The sequence below is a fragment of the Eulemur rufifrons genome, chromosome 16 (assembly GCF_041146395.1).
Source record: "Eulemur rufifrons isolate Redbay chromosome 16, OSU_ERuf_1, whole genome shotgun sequence".
Classification (NCBI taxonomy): Eukaryota; Metazoa; Chordata; class Mammalia; order Primates; family Lemuridae; genus Eulemur; species Eulemur rufifrons.
The window spans coordinates 33,045,227-33,066,886 of NC_090998.1; the positions used below are offsets into that span (position 1 = coordinate 33,045,227).

A 21,660-nucleotide genomic window follows, 5' to 3' on the forward strand; every position below is an offset into this window, starting at 1 on the left:
TTGGTCTGGCACCTCATCTTCTTTCAAGGGACTGCTTGTCTGAATAGGATGGGGAGGTCATTGTATCCTAAGGGTGGAAAAATATGATTCATCTTTTTACTTAATTTTTGAGTGCCTACTTGTGTCTTTAAGCACTTGAGCTAAGTAGGCCATGAATATTCAGAAATAAATAAGCTATGATACTTACTCCTCTCCGGACTTTGGTGTAATGGGATAGACGAGCAGTCCCCAACCTTTTTGGCACCAAGGACTGGTTTCATGTAAGATAATTTTTCCACAGACCAGCAGGGGTGAGGGGGTGGTGGTTTCAGGATGATTCAAGCACATTACATTTATTGTGCAGTCAAACCTCTCTGCTATTGATAATCTGTATTTGCAGCCGCTCCCCAGTGCTAGTGTCAGCGATTTGGCTCCACCTCAGATCATCAGGCATTAGATTCTTGTAAGGACCATGCAGCCTAGATCCCTCGCATGCACAGTTTACAGTAGGGTTCGTGCTCCTATGAGAATCCACTGCCATCTGTGATCTGACAGGAGGCAGCAGTAATGCGAGCAATGGGGGGAGGCTGTAAATACAGATGGAGCTTTGCTTGCTCCCCTTGCTCCCACCCCCCCAGCCAATCTCCCCACGCCTCACCTCCTGTTGTGCAGCCTGGTTCCTAACAGGACACAGAGGGGTATCAGTCCATGGCCTGGGGATTGGGGACTGTAGGGATAGATTGACACTATCACAATACAATGTGGAGTTTGCCACTTTTCAATGAAAATGCAACAAGGAATGACTAAATAAATCATGTTCTTGGTCATTTGGGATGCAGTGGTGGTTTGTATCATTTTTCTTTTGATTCTTAAGGCCTATAGAGACTTTCACACTAAGCAACATTAAAAGTTCTTAATGGTACCATAAGTTAAAAGACTCTAGGGTCGTGACTTTATAAAAACTGCTGTAGCTTCAAAATTGGAATACTCAGGCTTGAGCAGGGTTCTCAATCTCTGCAATATTGACTTTTGAAGCTGAATAATTCTTTGTTATGGGGGACAGACCCCGATAACAGGATATTTAATAGCATCCCTATCCTCTGCTTACTATGTGTCAGTGGCACTCTCCCACTTGTGACATTCAGAAATGTCTTCACACATTGCCAGATGTCAGGAAGGGGAAAGGGGGAGGTGCAAAATTGTCCATGGTTGAGAACCACTGGTCTGGGGGTCCGCATGACATTGGAAAGAGGTGTTATTCACCACTGCCCTAGTGGTCAGAAGTCTTTGAGCTACCAGGCCCTCACTTAGCAATATTTCTTGGCTTTGGCAGAAAGAGCTTAAGAGGCATTTTGACTGAAGCTGGCTTTGCCTCAGTTTCAAGATTGTTTTGTCTCTGCTTTCGCTCTTGACTGCTTTCCTGGCCTTAACCCACTGTCCAGTCTTGACCAGCTTCTGTGTGACTCCAAACTTGGTGCCACTTTCTCTTTTCCATATTTTTAATTTTGGTAGTTCTAACAACTAAGACCAGAGAAGGATTATATTTTATATATGACACATATAGACAATTCAATGAGATGTTTTTCTGCCAGTAACAGCTCACTGTTACTAATTTCTAAGATTATATTTAACTAAACCCATTTTTTTTTCCTTGAGAGAGAATATCTCTTTTTCTGTTGCCCAGGCTGGAGTGTAGTGGCATAATCATAGCTCATTGCAGCCTCCAACTCCTGGGCTCAAGCAGTCCTGCCTCAGCCTCCCAAGTTGCAGGGACTACAGGTGCACGCTACTGTGCCTGCTAATTTTTTTTGTTTTTTGTAAAGGTGGAGGTCTCACTATATTGCCCAGGCTAGTCTTGAACTACTGGCCTCAAGCAATCGTTCCACCTCAGCCTCCCAAACAAAGCACTGGGATTATGGGTGTGAGCCACCGTGCCCAGCTTAAACTCATCTTTTTGGTAGTTGTTGAACCTGCTGAAGTAATATTGTTTAAATGTATTTTCTGGCTTAAGTTTCTATAAAAAATGGTTTACATATGGCACCATGTGTGTATCTGAAGTGATTAAGGTTAGTGACCTTACATAGGTTTATTTCCAACCATTAAACAAATATTTGGGTATTCATTCATGCCAGACACCACATTAGTGCTCTGAAATAATAGTTTATGAATTTTATTTTGTAAACTGTAGAAACATTTCAGGAATATCTGCTAAATTTCCTGTATACATTTCTAACCTTGAGCTACCCCTTAATTAGCTAGTTCACTTTGGTAGCATCTGTATAATAACTACTCATGTATTTTTATTGTGATATATTAAAAGTTAGCATTTAGGAACATGAAGAGGAAGCAGTCATGATTTTAAAATATGTTTTGCCTTTCTGTGTCTTCTCTGTGGCTTCATGTTTGTTAACTGGCAATGGTGTGGCCTCTATGGCCTTATATGATGTCATTTAGTTCTGAGTTATTTCAGATTTTTGATGGAGCTCAGCCTCTGAGAGAGATAGGCAGTTTTAGATGTTAATATATTTAATTAAATGATGTAATGAAAAATTTTAGTATTAAAATAGGTATATGACCCCCATCATTAATTCTGTTACAGAATCACTTAACTGAAAACAAATGAGCTGAAAAAATTACATCTTACTTTTTTTATATAGATAAAGAGAGGCCTGTACAGTCTTTGAAAACATCAAGAGATACTTCACCCTCAAGTTCTTCAGCAGTTCCATCAGCAAAGGTTTGTTATATTTCTAAAATCAGTTTAAAGAATTAAAAGGTAAATGAAATGGGCTATCTATTACAGATGCTTGTATTCTTTACTGTTATCTCTTTGGGATTAATTTGCTGAATTTAAAAACTTGAATTTTAAGTAATTACAACTTGAAAAATAGCTACCAAATAGGTGGTTTTCTCATAGAGTTTTTTCTACAGATTATGCTAAAATTAGTACTTACTGCTACAACCCTTGCTCTCATCTTGACCATAACCAGCTGGGAATAATATTCAGATGGAGCATATTTGGTGGGATTGTGCTTTTACTTTGGGAGTTGGGGGTATAGAAAGAGACCTAGTATTTATTATATAACTAGTCAATTCTAGATACTATATTATTTTCTTACATTAATTCATATAGAAATCCTGTGATATAAGTAGGTATATATCTCTATTCTGTAATAGGGTGAAGGCCTAGAAGTTAAATAATTTTATCAAGGACATAGCTTTATCATTCTTCTCATTCCTACCTTTCCATCATCTCAAAACATGTTGAAAAGATGACTCATGCTTCTAATCCTCAAAAAATTAAAAATTTGACAAGTGCTGTTTCTATCTGTTCTCCTCAGTTAGAGGTTCTGTTCACAAATCTCATACCATTTCTCTTGACCATCACTGTTGTTACTTCTGTTCTTTTTGTTCTTCTGTCTTCTGTATTTTTGGCTGTTCAACAAGAGTAGGTATCATGTGGCAGGGGCTGCTGCGTCTCTGCTTCAGAGAGGGGAAAAGTTTCTTTGTGACAACTTGTATCTTTGGAACACTTGGGGGAGTCTAGAATGCTGGGCTTTGAATAGCAAAGATTGATTGGATTATTTGGTTCTGTCTTAACCATATCAAGGGTACTTACCCCACCCGAAAGACTGGCTTGTTTTTCTTGGCAGGTAATAAAATCAAAGGAGTAAATAGTACCTGCCCATCCAAGTTACTGTGAAAATTTGAATTATTTATTGTTTATGAAATATTCATTTCCACTGAAATATAATGCTGTTTAAGTATAGGTTATGACATAGGGCTTTGTGCTACATGTTAAGATATGTTTAGTGGGAAACAACAATAATGGATTTAGCTACTTTTGATTGATAGCTTCACTTAGATGTTTATATTTTTGTTACGTAGAACACAAAGTCTTAAAATGGAATCAGAATATCAGAATTTTAGATCTATAATTATTTTATGTGTTGGGAAAGTGCTACCCCCTGTGTCCTTTGCTCAGGGTCACATGGTAGCTCTGAGGAACTTTATTACCTAGATTTTCTGATTTGGTGGAGGACTTTTTTGTGTAAACATTATGGTGGTCCTCACATAGGAATACTTTTTCAGAGTTTATTTCCTGCTGTTAGAAGTTAAGAAGTTAGTTTCAAATGTAATAACAGGAATAAAAAGATTAAATTATATTAGGTCATTAAATATGAAATGCCCGATTTCAAATCAAAAGTTTAGTTTATTATATCTCAAACAAGAAGCAGTACAATTAATCAAAGTATGTGCTTAAACTATCGACATAGTTTTGTGATCTTAACAGTAGCTTGCTTATACCAGCAGCAAAGAAGTCTGGAGAATGAGTGATGATGAAATAGTGAAAGGCATTTTCCACTGCTTGTTGGAAGTAATAAATGAAAGAAGAGTAAATAGTACCTGCCCATTCAAGTTACTATGAAAATTCAAATTATTACATATGAACCAGCTTTCTGGGAAAGCTGTGGAAACATGGAGAGTTTCCAAGTCCACCTTCTGTAGTTTGAGCAGCATTTGTTTTTTTGCCACATGTGGTCTTGCAAGAGGATTGGTCTGTCTCTATCGACCAGTCTTGGCTGTTTAATCACAAGCATCCTCATCATTTCATCCAGTTGGCTTCAGTAGACATCTGCTGTAATCGAATGACCAGTTTTCATGAAGCTGTAGTGGACAAAAGCAGTGTTGGACCACCAAACAGACACGATTAGCTTTTTTTGATGAATATTTGCTTTTGTACTATGTTCCCCGCATTTCGTCTTTATCCAGTTAATGTGCTGAACACTTGCGGTTGTCAAAAAGAATCCATTTTTCATCACATGTGACAATACAGTATAGAAAGGGTTTGCCTTTATGTCCTGACAGCAAAGAAAGGCAAGCTTTGAGGCAGCCTCTCTACTGATGCCTGTTTAATTCATGCGGTACCCAACTATCCAGCTTCTTGACCTTGCCCATTTGTTTCAAACGGTCCAATATTGTTGGACTAGTAATGTCAAACCCTGCTGCTAGTTCACAAGTAGGTTGAGATGGATTCGCTTCCACTACGGCTTTCAGTTCATCATTATCCATCTTAGTCTCAGGTCACCCACATGGCTCATTTTCAAGATTAAAATCACCAGAGTGGAACTTCACAAACCATCGTTGTACTGTGCGTTCATTAGCCATGTCCTTCCGAAACACTTCGTTGATATTTTGAGATTTCTATGCTGCATTGGTTCCACGATGGAACTCATATTCAAAAATAACATGAATTTTTGACTTATCCATGGTTTCACAAAAATTGCTCTAAAAAAATGTGAACAATAATTACAAGCCAAAATGTGCGTTTGGAAGAATGAGGATGTACCTTCACAATTAAAAAAAAAAAATACAAGTGTCAAAGTGAAACGTCCGATATCAAAAGTCAAACTTAGTACTTAAGGAAATCGGACATGCCATACTTAATAACCTAATGGAATGTTTTTCCTTCATTCTTTACTAGAGAGAATTCATATAAATATTTGTTTTTGCTCTATAACTTTCTCTTACACAGATATGTGCCCCTCCCCACAAAATGACATAGAGTATGAATTTTTTTTCTTGAATATACTCGTGTGTGTGTGTGTGTGTGTGTGTGTGTGTTCTTCTAACTTATTTTTTTAAAAACCTTCTAATACTGAGAAATAATACCCTTTTAACCTAGTATTAATATATGAACAGGCCTTTGGAGTAAACTTTCTCAATGGCTGCAGAATATACTTCATATGGATATATTGGTTTAATCTTCCAGTAAATATTATAGATGGCCAGCCAGTAGATTGGTGAATTTAATAAGGTATGGAAAAATATCAAGTGCTATTTCCATATAAAAGATCTAGTTTTAAGTCCCATTTCAGCATTTATTAGTGACTTTAGTCACTGTCATTCAGTTTCTTGGTTGTAAGTTAGAGTAACAAGACACCTTCATGGAATTCTATTTAATTAAAATACATTTTTTGGTTTGTAAATAAAAGCACTTCATAAATGGCCATGCACCATAAGATGGAGGTTTTTACCAGCACTGTCATCCAGAGGTATATTTAGAATCAATGATGTGAGTTTAGAGAAGTAAGAGAGATGGGGAAAAAATTAGGCATAGCAGGGCCTAGTTGATGAAAATGTGTGCTAAGGAAATAGAATAGAATCAGAGAGTTACCATAAGGGTATAAGGAAAGAATTTTTACATCTTATTCTATAACATAAGCCTTTAAAAGGGTATATTGTGAAAATTCTGTCAGATTCAGAAAAGACATTTTATTTTCCTTATTTCTCTGTTGACCCCATGAACTGATTGATCTTCAAATATGTTTTAGTATAATATATTTATATCAATGAATGTGGAAAAGAAAGAAAAACTAAAGTATTAAGCATTTTTCTAGCTACTTTCAGGTCTATTACCTCTCTTAATTCTCACAACTGCTTTGCAAAGTATTATTAACCCCTATTTTGTAAATGAGGAAGTAAAGGCTCACAGTGTTACAAATTATGTATAAAAAAATCATCTACCTAGCAAGTCATTAAACTGCAATTCAAACCCAGGTCTGTCTGTAACTCCAAAGCCTATACCTTCTTTAGTATTGTATGTAGTTAAAGGAACTAGTAGTAGGATCAAAAAATAAGATTTAAGTCTAAAAATTTTGTATGAGGAGGATTTACATAATTCATTACAAATTATAAAAATAGCATATCTGGACTTTTGCATTAATTTGGCATATATTTTAATGCACTTTTGGCATTACTTATTTAAAAATACAGTGTTGAAACTAGTATGATATCTTTTATATTCTAAATCCAATTAGTGTATCAGGTAACTGTCAGTGTCTTTTGCTTTGTTCCTTACATAAATTTCTAGGGTTTAATGTCAGTGAAATTGGGTTAGATCTGGTCTATATGTCCCAAAGGAATTGCTACTGAAAGGAATTCTATGTTGAATATTTTTGAAGGAACAAATAATGTATCTGTTCTCCATATAAATTTAAAGGCTTATATGATTTTAAGTGTAAGTAGGGTGGTATGCTTTTTGATCTATTTGAAGTTTAAAAGCCCTTGAGAATTGTAACAGAAATGTTCTTTGATTTTTATTAGGTGTTAGACAAACCCAGTAGGCTAACTGAAAAGGAACTTGCTGAGGCTGCAAGCAAGTGGGCTGCTGAAAAGCTAGAGAAAGCAGATGAAAGTAACTTGCCTGAAATTTCTGAGTATGAGGTAAAGTATAATTTCTTCATGTTTTACATCTGAAAGTTTTGTCTGGATTTTAAATTATGGGTGGAAAATATTTGGTTTATTCTAGTACTTCAGAAAGTATCCTCATGGATTACAGGTATTAAAATTTACCACACAGAGTGATAGTCTGAATATGAATGACTCTGAATTCAGTAATCATACTGTGTCTGAATGTCTGCAAGAGTTTAGGAATGAAGACTAGTATAAATATGGAGTATAAGAAAAATCCATTATTTATATACTTCTTTTAATGGGCTTTGCTGTTAAAAATATCTCAGGAAATCATACTAAGTCACTAGTCATAAACCATTGAAGTCAGAACAAAAATCTAACTCAACCTTGGATTGTGGGCATATTTATATTGCAGATTATACTTTATGTAAATTATCTCATAAATATTCCCCAAAATGAAATTACTCACTGTTTAGGTGACCTGATACCATTGATGAGTCTTGAGCACCAAAAGAGAACATTTTTGAGCCCATAGAGAACTATTTATGAAATATGTACATTAAAATATTTGAAAATGAACTGAAAGTTTCTGTATAACCTGTAACATCTCTGAAAGGGAAATATAGAGATGTTGTGGGCAAAGTTAAGCATTTAGATTCAGGATTTGATACTAGAGGAATTATTTTGACAGGTAGAGAATATAAAAATCTCTGTATTTATGACAAATTATATTTGAAGGAGAGTTCTGGCTTTTTGATATATTTTTGGATGACTTCTACAGAAGTTCCTTTGATAAAAGGATCAAGCTTTGGAATCGATGTAAAAATAATATTTAACTATGTCTTCATACACTATGAAAAGATCCTTTTAAAGGAGGTAAGGTATGCTGCTCACAAAAAGTGCAAACTCTATCAGAACATACACAAATAGAGCCTTTCTTTTTTAAAATGCTAATCTGTCTTTTAGATATCAATTGTTCTAAAATAGGTCAAGGTTTCCTTGTTATTGTAACTATAATGATAGATATTTATGCATATCCTCAAGTAAATGTATTAAAAACATTAAGCTGTCCGTTTCTGGCACTTTTCCAGCACTACTTAAAAGCATGAACAATACAGTAACACATTTAATAGGTTATTTTCTTTAATAAGTTAGAATAATAATTTTTATATTAATAATAGATTTTTGTGTTTCAAATTACTGTTTTGGAGTATTGATCATTTTTCTTTTAGTGATTAAAACCAAAAACCTCCAAAAAGACTAATTTCTTATTTCCTTAATACTTTAATTAGCAAGGCTTTCATTAATATATATATACACACACATACATATTTAGGCTTTATTAATATATGCATAAGCAAGGCTTTATTTATATATATAAAAATATGAATAGTGTATTCATCTTCTCCTTCTCCCCATCTGAGTTTCTTATAAAATCTGACTATCTTTCTCAGATTTTAAATATTCCACTTAGGTTCTCTCATTGCTTGAATGGATCCTGACACTGAGTAGTCAGTGACATTGGATCTACAAAGACTTTTTCTTACCTCTATCTTTTCTCTGAAATTTGCCAGATTTTGAATTAGTGAAAGGTAAATAATAACGCTAAATATCTGTAAGTGGAGTCATGGGTCAAATGTGATCTTTTGTTGGATCAAAGGCGAGATGTATTTGTTACTTTGGTGTACATCATTAATGTTGAACAGCAGAATCAACTTTATACCATTCTCTGACTTCAAGTCAAATTGACACTTTTTCATACTGTAAATAAAGCAGTTGGGAAATTTTTATAATGTTGTTTGTAAACTTAGTCCCATCCTATCTTATTAATATTTTGTTCAGTAACATCTGTTCTTGGGCTGTTGCTAAATAGTTACTCATTTCAGTCTTCTGTGCCTTTTGGGAAATAGAATTTTGGCCTTGGTCCTGTAAACTCTTACCTAATTTAATAGAATAACCTGGAAAGAAAGAAAGCATTTGATGTTAAGAAAGAGTTTGGCATAGTGCTGTTCTTGTGTGTGTGCACATGCACATGCACTTGTGTTTAAATCTAGTTGTGACCATACTCAATGCTTTATATTAGCTATGTAAGTAATGGCTCATGTACTTCAGAAACTGTGTAGATTCATTTTTATGAGTTGAGAGAGATTGAATGCTTAGATCATCTTCTCTTGCTGCCATCAATGTGGTTTTAAGCAATTTGTTTATAGGAAAGTCCGGTGAAATTGAATATAAATTCAGTAACATGCTTAAAAACTTAGGCATGTTGTAGTTTATTTCTTTGTTCAGTTTTACACTTTTGTGTTTTGGGTCTAACAAAGCATTTCCTAAAGTATTTGACAGAATAGTAATACTGAAGGGTCTTAATGGTCTGAGGAAGGAAAAAAAGATTCTATTAGCCAGTATGTTTGAGAAATGCTAGATTTAAAGGAGGTAGGTTGGTTTTGATATTTCAGTACCTTTTAGAGATTTTAATATATTAACATGCCGATGAGTCTTCTGCAAAAGGATGATGAAATAATAGAGTTTGCATAGTTTTGACTATGAAATTTTTTTTAGTGTATATTTTAGGATTAGTGTTTCAAGGCACATATTTTCAGAGAAAAATACTGTCTTGGCTTTCTTATGCTTTATTCAAATTCATTAAATATTCATTCTGCATCTTGTTTGCATTTGAGACACCATCCTAGCCATCAAGGAGGTTGCAGTCAAGTTTTGTAGAGATATAATTTACCGTCTTTAAACAAATAGCTGTGAGAATTTTGCTTTTGGCAGAATGAAAAGCAAATTATTTGAAGGCTATTAGAATGTCCCAATTGAACAGGTCATTTCCTGCTATAGAAGAAAATTTTAACATTTTTCTTACATGTAGATGTGAAAATATGACTTCTGTTGTTTTCACCTATAAGGTGTTATTTTCTGCTTCAGTATCTCTGCTTACTTTGTCTCCAGCCTAAAATGCCCATTTTCCATGTTTCTTTTTCAAAGTCACATTCCTTCAGTAGAACTAATAGTTTTTGCGATAAGACTCAAGATCTTCCTTGATTCTACTTTCCTACCTACTGTAAAATTTTATGCCATTTTATATTTCACTGATGACCTTATTAAAAATTTTATTAAATTTTTTTCTTGTGTTGTAGCTATATATATTGAATATATATGATATATTGAATGTATCTTAAGCATTTGCCTTGTTTCCCCTCTAGTACATTGGATAATATATATCTATTAATAATTAATTGGACTAGATTTAATTACTTATGAGCTCTTTTAAGTGTCAGTTATTTTTTCTTCTTTATTTGCTTTTTTTTGTGATAACCTTTTATTTATATAGAATTATAAATTACAAACTATTATTTTGCTCAAACCTTTTAACTCCATTTCACAGACAAGAGTGGAAATACTGTTCCCATATTTATATAAGACAGCTGGGATTTAAGCCCTGAGTTTCCATTCTCACAACAGCTTTTTTCTCATGACTTTGTGATACATCATTTTAAAGTAATCTGATTTCACAATGCTTTAAAACATAAGAGTAACATCTATAACATCTATTGCTGGCAGGTTAACTCTGGAGCCAACCAACCTAATTAATTACCTCATAACCTGGCACATTTCAGGCACTGTTATACCTCTAACTCAATTTCACAGCTATATTTGAGGGCCCCATGAGCCAAAATTGCAGCAAAGCTGACCTGAAAGGACCAGGAACACAATGGTCAAGCCTATTTCCAAACTTAACCTACGCCTGGCACATCCTCACCAATTGAGGCAACCAAGTGAAGGCCCACTTAGAAGTGGACACTGATGAAAAAACACAAGGAGTATCAGACTGACTTTTTTAAGGTGAACATCCTCAGAAAGCCTATTGCTGGTATCTACATTACCACCAGGACAAAGGGCAATACTTCTGGAGTCCCAAATATGCAAGATAAAGGTCAATTAAGCTGCCTGCCAGATGCCCAAAAAACCAAATACCGCTAAGTTCATCCATGCCAAACCAAGAAAATGGTTCATTCCTTCCTGATCGTGGTTTTAAGGAGATGATCATCACAGAAACCAGGAAATTCCATCCTGAACCCTAGGGGGAGGGGGAGGAATGATGGGCATTTCCCAGACTTCAAGGTGCAGGGGCAACACAGTCTGCCACTGTGAAGGGGAAAAGGTATCTTGTTCAGCTTTGGTCTTCCACAAGATCATGGAACCAGAGACTAGCAAGATCAGGGCTTGGGTGGCCAATCCTGGGAAAAGCAGGACTTCTTCACAGGAAGTGCTACGGTCCATGGGGAGAAGAGTCTATGAACACCCTAAAATTGTAAGCAAAATTTTGAGTATATGCATGTACCGGTCAAAGTGGTCCTTCATCCTCAAATCCTGAACTAGAGAAAGGGACTAAACCAGTTGCAGACTAGGATACAAAAGCCACCAGATGCACTTAGAGCCAGCCAAGTCTGAGAGTTCTCAAAGCCATCACTGAAAACTTGGAACATGGATTCAAAGAGACAACTGAGCACTTGGTTTTGCATTCTCCTTTCTAATTGTATTTCAAATCTTCAAAACAAAGCCCTGGGAATACTCAGATTCAAGTATGCCCCTGGGCTTGGACCACTGTTGCAGGGGTCTTAAGGATCCTCATACACATGCTTGAGTCATTCATTCACCAATGTTTAACTGCAGGATAGAAGATCTGACAAAGCAAGATCTGACAAAGCAGGACTCCTTTCTCCATGGCATGTGATTTCAGAGGTGGCAGCAGCCAAAGTGGAAAACACTGGAATTTTTCCTTGGAACTGGACTGTGAAGAGACGTTCCTGCCATGAGCATAACCGACTGTCTTTTCCCTGACCCTTCCCTTCGTTTTTGAAGATAGAGCAGAAAATAATCTTCTCTGAAGATACTTGATAATTCCAAAACCCAAAAACACATGCTCCAATGCACTGTGCTTTCAGATATTCTGGGTCTAGTTCAGCTGGCGGATGAGCTGATTGATGCGTTCACCTCGATAGCCAGGTGAGCCCATCTCCTTGAGGAAGCCCACTGTATTCTTGGTAGCATGACGGGCCACTGAGAGTTGGAAAGGACGCAAGAACCATGAGATCTCCTGGAAATGCTTCCCCGGGAAGGCAATTTCATGAATGAGGTCTTCCAAGCAAATGACACCAAACTTCCCCAGGTGCTCTTCGATCACTGTGTTATTTGTCAGAGGGATCGTCTTATTCTTGACCTTGGCTTGCTCACGTTTCAAGATGAGTTCACAGACGGACTTCAGATTTGGAAATCCCCAGGTCACATAAGGTTCCACCATACGCAGCAATTTTAGGCTCTGCGGGGTGACTCTAACAAAGACGCCACTGAAAATTTTCTTTAGGCGAAGTCTTGCGATGGTCTTTTGCACCAGTGAACTCACCCCATTAATCCTTTGGATGCGTACAATAAAGGCCAAGGAATGTTTATCTGGCAATTGCAAGGCATGAGGTTTCACTTCTAGTCGTCTGAGACGCACCCTGTCGCGTTGCTGCTGCCAGGAATCATGTAGAAATGATTCCAGTTGCTTAAACCTGGGTCCTTTTCCTTTCCTCTGCTCTTTCTTTGCCAAAAGTGCTTGCTTTGCCTGGGTGGCTTTGAGGGCTTGGTAAGCCTTCCTCTTTTTCAGGAGATTTTCTGGAACCAAAGGGATTTTTTTCCTTTCCTCTTGCTCCACCATCTTTCTAGGGTTGCAGCTACCTTTATTTGCTTTTTGTTTCCCAAAAACTTGTGTCTGCTCTGCTGTGCATCCTGTGCTCACCAGTTTACATTTTTATGTGTAGACCTATGTCTTAGTGAATTTTGTGTTGCTATAACAGAATACCCAAGACTGGATAATTACAAAGAACAGAAATTGATTTCTTACAGTTCTAGAGGCTGGGAAGTCCAAGATCAAGGTGCTGGCAAGTTTGGTGTCTGGTAAGGGCCTGGTCTCTGCTTCCAAGATGTTGTCTTGAACCTTGTATCAGAGTGGAAGAGCAAAGAGTGAAGAGCAAAGAGTGAGCGAGCCACTCCTGTGAAAGCCCTTTGTTAAAGTCATTGAACCCACTTGTGAGGGCACAGCCTTCATGGCCTAATCACCTCTTAAAGGTCCCACCTCCCAGTAACATTACATTAGCAATTAAATTTCAACATGGGCTCTCACCTGTAATCCCAGCACTTTGGGAAGTCAAGGCGGGAGGATCACTTGAGACCAGGAGTTTGAGACCAGCCGAAGCAACATTGTCAACCTTGTCTCTACAAAAAATAGAAAAATAAGCCAGGTGGTGCCTGTAGTCCCAGCTATTTGGTAGGCTGAGGCAGGAGGATCCCTTGAGCCCAGGAGTTTGAGGCTGCAGCGAGCTACCATCACACCATTGCACTCCAGCCTGGGCAACAGAGGAGACCCTGTCTCCCAAAAAAAAAAAAAAAAAAAAAAAAAAATCTCAACATGAGTTTTGGAGGGGACAAACGTTCAAACTCTAGCAGCCTGGAGTTACGATGAAGCCTGAAATTACTGTTTTGAAATTACTATTTTAAAAAAACTTCAGTGGGTTTTTTTAGTTTTGTGTTTGTTTTGGGGGGAGGGCGGGATTGTTTGTTTTTTTTTTTTGTTTGGTTTTTTTTTTTTTTTTTTTTTTTTTTGCATTGACCTAACTAAACCAGAATCTAGTGGCAGAATTATTTTGATCTTGGGGTAGTCAGAACACCGATAATATCAATAAACTTCCTTAGCCCTTCCTTTATTGTTAGTAGAGAATACTAAAAATAATTGTTATCTACCACCAGGAAAAGTTAGACTCTTGTTAGTGTGCACTCCTGTGTCCATGGTTCACCAGTATTTCTTGTGTCCTTACCTTTTCTTTTTGACCACAAGTTTCTTTCCAAGCAGCAGGGGTGAGAGGAGATCATTTGGGAGCCTACTGTGAGGGTTATAGAATAATAACATGGATGTAATGATCTGGTGGTAGAAAACTGATGCTGATAGTGGAATGTATTTCTTAAATTATTCTTATGCCTTCACTTTAAATTCTTAAAATATGTAACTCAAACTTGTAAAAACTAGGTTTTTTTAGTAGATAATGAATGTATTTGTCAGAAATTCAAGTAGTGCTGAAGTATTTACAGTATGTCCCTTCTTTTCCTACTTCTTACATCAAAGTTGTTCCTATTGAGGCAACTCCTTTTACCACTTTTTTCCATAGATGGTATCCTTCCAAAGGTAGTCTATGTGTATATATGCATAAATGTAATGCTTCCATACTTAACCCCATCCTTCTTTTTTGACACAATTGACAGTATATTGATGTATAATTATAGGGAATGAACTCCAGGCCATGGGATTATTGATTCACTATTGATTTGTTGCTCTCAAGTAGAAGTGATCATTATTGCTTTGTGGAATTATTTTCATTTTAATGATTTCAATAAATTCTTAGACTACAGGAGCATGATATTTTAACTTTTGAAAGTAGAGCCCTTTCCCATGTTCTCTTTTTATATATTTCTTTGTGGATGCACACACTGCTCACTTCCAATTGGACTTTTTCTCTTCAGTGTGTCACAAATAGATTGCTTAAGGCATAGTCATGGGACAAAACCTTTCTATCTATATCTTAATATAGTGTGAAGTATAATTTTAGAACGGAATAAACCTAGAGGTTTTGTCTTACCTAAAATAAAAAAAGGTAGCAATCATTTCCTCTTTAATCCTCTTCACATATGCTCATTATGCATAGTGAAATTGAAAGAGTTTTCATTTCTTGAAACAGGTTCAACGTAGCACTTTCTCTTAATGTAATCTGCCAGTTAGTGCCTACACACAATCGTCTGAAATGCTTTTGAAAGCATTTCTGAATCGTCTGAATTCCTTTTGAAAGTAATTAAAGATTTTTAATTCTTTTTCAAGGCGGGATCCACGGCACCATTGTACATTGACCAGCCAGAAGAACCTGAGTCAAATGCAACAGATGGCATAGAGTTATTTGAAGACAGTCAGCTAACCAGTCGCTCTAAAGCAATAGCATCAAAAACCAAAGAGATTGAACAGGTTAGAATTCAGTATATAATCTTTTGTTTATGCCACTTTGCACATGTAGACATTTATTGAATAAATATGCTTCATTTGTCTTTTTATACTTGTGACTTTGAAATTACAACTTAAAAAATTGTAAAAATTGAGTTGATTTCACAGTCATTTTGATCATTGTAGTCCCCCATTCTGGTTTATTTTTAAATAAAAAGCAAGCTTCTTTTTTAGAGAATATTATTAGTATGAAGCAGTTAAAAAATTGTTAAACTTAACAGGGATGGGATGGAAGAAATTTTTAAATACATCAAAATGTTAGCAAATGTTATTTTTGAATATTGAGATTACAGATGTTTCTTATGTTTTTCATTATACTTTTAAGCATTTTCCAAATATTAAAGAACAGATAAAGGATAGTATTTAACTCTAATTTTTTAGTGATATCATCCTGAAAAGTAGGCTCTTATTTTTAATATGAAACTATTACCTACCTCATAGGGTATTATCATTTTATGAGGATTAAATGAAGTAAATAAAATGGTGAAAGGGCTTCCTTATAAAATGTAACATGTTACATAAGTACTAGTTTTTGATGTTGCTACTCTCCAGTACATTGAATAAATGTCTTACATTGTTATGTAATCTTCCAAAAGCAATTAGAAATTAAGAACAAAATTAAGTCTTTTCTCAAGGTGCTGTCCAATTTGCACATCAGTTAAAGTCTGTTTCCCTTGGTTGGATAAGGGATGGTCTCCATTAAATCCTAGATGTGCTTGTGTGGCTTATGTTAATGCCACACCAATGGCAAAAGATAAGAACCAGAATAGGAAGTTTGCAGTGCAAACCTGTGGAGTTTCAAAATGAAGGTGGTCAGTAGTATCAGATACCTAGAAAAATAAAAGGAAAATGGAGACTAGGAAAATCCTGTTTAATTTGGTGATGTGGAGGTGACTAGTCCTTTTCAAGATATCAGTTAAATGAAAGCATAAGTAAAAAAAAGTTTGCTCACTAGCTATATCTTCAACATGAAATGCATGACATTACCCTAAATAAAATTACTATCCTTCTGTCTTTTTACTCTGACTTATTTTTCTTTGTAGCTTTTTTTAAAGCCACATGAGCTGTTTTTGTTTCCTTGTCTTCCCATACCATAATGGGTGCTTCATGAGAGCAAGAACTTTGTTTTATTTGTATCTCCATCACCTAGAACAGTGATTGGTGTGTAGTAGGTTCACAAGAAATATTTATTGGATGGATGATGGATGACGGAGTCATAAGACTGAAAGTGACCTTTGAGTAGTCCTCGGGTCACTTGAAATCAGAGACTGTGTCTTAACCTGACCACTCAACATAGTGCCTAGGTCCAGCTCTTAGTAGTAAGTACTCGATAAATGTTTGTTGAATGAATAAGTGATTTAGTATTACTTCTCTTTTTCACCCAAATTGCAGTTCTTTAAAGGAGAGATTCTCTTAAGAATATAGCTGGTAGAAAAACTTAACTGAAATAACAGGGGAGAGGGATTATTTTTGGTCCCTGGTTATTAATATTTCTACTGTCTCCTCTCATTGTTATTCACAGTTGACCTATTTGATCTTTAGAAAGTGGGTTACCAGTCAGGTGTACAGTTTAGCAGTATACACATAAAATTATTTAGCATGTAGTCAGTTTTTGTAGTACTTTTTAGAAACCTATATATATTTTATCTATGAGTATATTTCTGTTTTCATCTATTGTTCAAGCACATGAAAAATCTGACACTAAAGTGTGTTGAGATTATTACAGCAAGAACAAATGACCTAAAGAAAGAAAAATAAATCTAAAAGGAAAATATTATATTCTAATGTTACTAGAAAAGTGAAACAGTTATTAGAAGTGCTATAAAATAGAAGACTTAATGGTGTTAAACATTGGATTGTAACTTCTTTTTTTGCTAAGATATTTTGGTTTTTATATATTGGTAAGAAATCAAACTAAAAGCCCTCCAAATGTCAGAAATTTAGCAAATAATGATACACAATTATTTTATAAGTTTATATCTAAAACATAGTAATTTTTGAAAATGAAAAATTTTAAGGTTTTTGGTTTTTCCAATTTTGACTCAAACTTTTACATGTTTTATTTTTCGCCATTAAATACCAAATGGATGGGAAGCCAGGTATCCAGTGATTATTCTTTATATTTTTCTGTATACTTGAAATATCTCATAATTTTAACAAAAGAATAACAACACAAAAAAGCTCTGTAGAGATGAGACCAACAAATCAAGCTAGGATAATATAGAAATTAAATATTTCTCCCTGTTTCATCACGTGCACTATCTTTAGGTTTCTTGGAAAAATAAGTTGTAATATACTATTTTGGGGGGGGGTTTCTGTAAATTAGATCTCTCAGCTATTGAATCCCCAAGAAAATCATTAACTTTAAGAAGTATTATAAAATAAACTAAATCTCTGGCCAAAATTTGGTTTAATTGAAAATGGCCGCAGGATACAGCTGTTTCTTGATGTTTAAGGGTGTGCATATGAATGTAGATTGTATCAGAATCACCTCAATGAGGGAGACAGATTTATGTCTTTTATCATATTGTCACCTTCTTATCCCTGGGCATATAAAGAATTTTATTAGGATTAGGGGTACATGTGGTTTTTGAAAAAGCCCCCCAAAGTTATAATCAGATATGACAGAGACCGCCCATCGAAAATCCTTAATCCAGAAAACATCAAGTTATATCTCTGAAGTATTGTATGGCTAGAGATGAATTATTTTGAATCATCCCACTTTTATTTGAATGTCCTTTGGTAGATATGATCCATTCTATTACCATAGAACATTTAGCTGCCTGATGCTTTGGGGGTCCTAGGATGAATCTTCTTATTCCTCATTTCCCCAGATTATCTCCTCTTACCCAAGTTGGGCCATCTTTTGCATTGAATTACTGGGCTATTTTCCTAGGCTTCCTGTAATGCCAGTACTTTGGGAGGCCGATGTGGGGGGATCACTTGAGGCCAGGAGTTCAAGACCACCATGGGCAACATGGCAAGACCCTGTCTCTACCAAAAAAAAAAAAATTAGCTGGGCCTGGTGTCTTATGCCTGTAATCCCAACTACTTGGGAGACTGAGGTGAGAGGATCACTTAAGCTGAGGAGTTTCAGCCTAGGTGACAGAGTGAAACCCTGTCTCTATTAAAAAGAAAAAAAAAAAAGGTATATCCATCTCAAAAGAGAATCTTCCATCTCTTCACCCTCAAGGCATAGTGCTTATATTGAGATTCTCTACCTTTGTTGTACATCTGTGGAGCTTTTCAAAAGTAGAGCTTCTTGGATTTCAACTATAAATATTCTGGTACCAGCTTCTCAAACTTTAATATGCACATAAATCACTGGGGGTTTTGTTAAAATATGCATCTAGTCAGTAGATCTGGGAAGGAGCCTTGAGATTTGGAATTTCTCATATGTTCCTAGACAGTGCTAATTCTACTAGTTTATGGACCATATTGGAGTAACAAGGAACTAGAAGGATATGACTTTTTTCTTAAATTCTACTGTTGTTTCTAATGTGCTGAAAGATTGGGAGCTACCACCACCTTAGTATTGTGTGGATTAGAGAAGTTCTCTATATTTTTAAATTGAGATATAATTAATATACAGTAAAATATATAGATCTTAAATTTTCAGTTGGATGAGTTTTGGCAGTTATAACACTGTAAACATCATCCAAAAAAAAAAAAAAAATACCCGTGCAAGTCTGTCTTTTCAGATATAAACAGTTGATTTTACTAACTGTAATAAGGATATAGTTAGGAACTAAAGTTGTGTTCCTTTTTTTTTTTTTTTCTTTGAGACAAAGTCTCACTCTGTTGCCCAGGCTAGAGTGCCATAGCGTCAGCCTAGCTCACAGCAACCTCAAACTCCTGGGCTCAAGCAATCCTCCTGCTTCAGCCTCCCAAGTAGCTGGGACTACAGGCATGCGCCACCACGTCCCGCTAAATTTTTCTGTGTATATTTTTAGTTGTCCAGCTAATTTCTTTCTATTTTTAGTAGAGACGGGACTCGTTCTTGCTCAGGCTGGTCTCGAACTCCTGAGCTCAAACAATCCACCCGCCTCGGCCTCCCAGAGTGCTAGGATTACAGGCGTGAGCCACCGTACCCGGCCGTGTTCGTTTCTTAAAAGCTTGTGTTCTGATTTGGTGTTGAATATCCTCCAGCCCGTTCAGTGAGCACTGTATTTTAGGTGATAACATACAAATGCATAAAATTTAAGACACAAGAGATCATGTAGTGACAAGAAGTTTTCTTATAACCCATAACTCTCAGCTGTCCAGTTTCTCTCCCCAGCATAGAGATACACTGATATGATATGCATATTTATGTGTATATACATAGTTTATATACAGTACGCATATATGTGTATGTATGCAGGCATATGCATACACACACACCCCTTGATCATAATTGATCCCGATGGGTAGAGATAAGAGTTGGTGTGTGAGTATGTGTATGTGTCTTCATACTTTTTCTTTAAATACAAATGGTGCCTATACTATGCTGTTCAATCTCTTAGAGATCATTCCATATCAGTCTTCTTAATATATACTTACGCTCTGTTATGAACCATGTTTTTAAATACAATTCCTCTGATTTCTTTACATTTTGAAAAAAATATGTATATATTTTTTTCTTAAGAGACAGGGTCTCGCTCTGTCACCCATGCTGGAGCATAGTGGCATGATCATAGCTCACTGCAGCTTCTAACTCCTAGGCACAAGTGATCCTCCTGCCTCAGCCTCCCAAGTAGCTGGGAATACAGGTGTGTGATACTGTGCCTGGGTATATTTTTTAATAAACAAAACATTACATTAACAGTAAACAATTTTGGGGAATTTTTGGCTGTGGGTGTCATATGCCTATGTTTGTGCCTTGTGACTTGCTTGCAGGTTTTAATTACTGCCTATGAGCTCACTATTAATAGATTCCCAAGTCCATGGGTTCTGAGTGTGTCTGTTTTAAAACACCTCTCATGATTCTGATGTTGCCAGATTTTAGAGTAATTGGCGTATATTAGTTTGTAGAGATTCTTAATTTCTTGCTTGTACCAGTTACTGTCAACCTTTCTTTAAAATTATGTTAGTAAATACAATTCATAAGATCTAAACCAAAACAATTACAGGGATGTGCCTGAAAATATTTTTAAATGCATTATTCATAGTATTGTTCACATCACATAAAATTACCATTTGTAAGGGGAAAAGTCCATCTTTTTATTATTATTCTTGTTATTATGCAGATAATATAAAAAAAGAAAAGAAAAACAAGTACCATGAATTCATTTTTAAAATCTCTTTGGCTCTTTCAGAACACTATCCTAACAATGCTGTTTTGTGAAAATGTTTATATTTTTACCTACAAGTATGCTCTCTATTGCAAGAAGGTTGATTATATATTTATCAGATAATTTATAGTTAAAATATAGATGGGAATCATTTTAGATACAGAGAGGGTGTCATTCTGATGTTCTTGAACATAAAGAAATTGAGAGCACTCTGGGACACTTGGTGATTTTGGTTTTCTTTTCTTTCTTTTTTTAACTGCAAAAGACTTCACCTGAATATATATTCATTTTAGTATAGGCATTATATGTTATAGTCTTAACTATGCCATCCTTGTTATATCATAGAAATTTATTTCTTTGACATCTAGGAACCCCTTTCTTTACTTCAATGAGCTAAGAAAAATCCAGTTAATTTGGAAGTCATTTTGTTGCCTGTGATGTCATTAGTTATAGGTTACTAAGACTCTCCTGTAAGTCTAAATTAACTTACTTAATATAGTAATTTTTATTTAATTTTGAATTCTACACTATAACCATTTTTGTGACCATAGGGACTGCTCACTAGCTTTTCACTTTTCCTTCAAAATAAAAATGTCGGACTGAATAATCTTAGGTCCCTTCCTGATTCAAATCATACTAAAATTTAAAAGCTAAATATTGCCTTTTCTGTATAAACTGTTATGTGTAGCTAATTTGAGATTTAACTATGGAATTTTTAGGTGTTTTGATTTTTCTTTAACCCTCTCTTAGTAGGTACACAGGTTTCTTACGTTAAAAACGTTTTTTAAAACTCTCAAATATACCACTGCTGTGCATCAGTCAGTGATTAGTATTTCTTGAGTAAATTGTGCAGAACACATTTTCTTTTATAAATGGGTTGTTCCATGTATTCATAAGTGTTGTAGCTGTGACCCTCTTCTCTTTCAGTATCTAGTTTCAACAGCTATCCACAGCCTGATGATTCCGACTCTTTCACTAGCTCTTGCTCTTTCTCTTTCAATGTACAATAGGATATTTTTGTTCTAAAGTAAAGAGACTAGAAGTAAAGATTGGTAATCAAATGTGCAGTCTTCTTGATAATGTAAACTAGAGTTGTAGTCATGGAAAAGGATCAGCTCAGCT

At 35.6% G+C, this 21,660-nt stretch overlaps 1 protein-coding gene and 1 pseudogene across 7 annotated transcripts in view; one reads left to right on the forward strand and one right to left on the reverse strand.

Moving 5' to 3' along the window:
- PPHLN1 (periphilin 1) overlaps nucleotides 1-21,660 on the forward strand; it is a 182,086-nt gene that overhangs the window by 124,228 nt on the left and 36,198 nt on the right. For all 7 annotated transcript variants that reach the window (XM_069489844.1, XM_069489849.1, XM_069489850.1 and 4 more), the window contains 3 exons: nucleotides 2,637-2,716; nucleotides 7,087-7,206; nucleotides 15,089-15,229. In XM_069489844.1, coding sequence (XP_069345945.1) covers nucleotides 2,637-2,716; nucleotides 7,087-7,206; nucleotides 15,089-15,229 — 341 coding nt within the window. The remainder of the gene's footprint in view (nucleotides 1-2,636; nucleotides 2,717-7,086; nucleotides 7,207-15,088; nucleotides 15,230-21,660) is intronic.
- LOC138396779 (large ribosomal subunit protein uL30-like 1 pseudogene) lies at nucleotides 11,777-12,880 on the reverse strand (annotated as a pseudogene).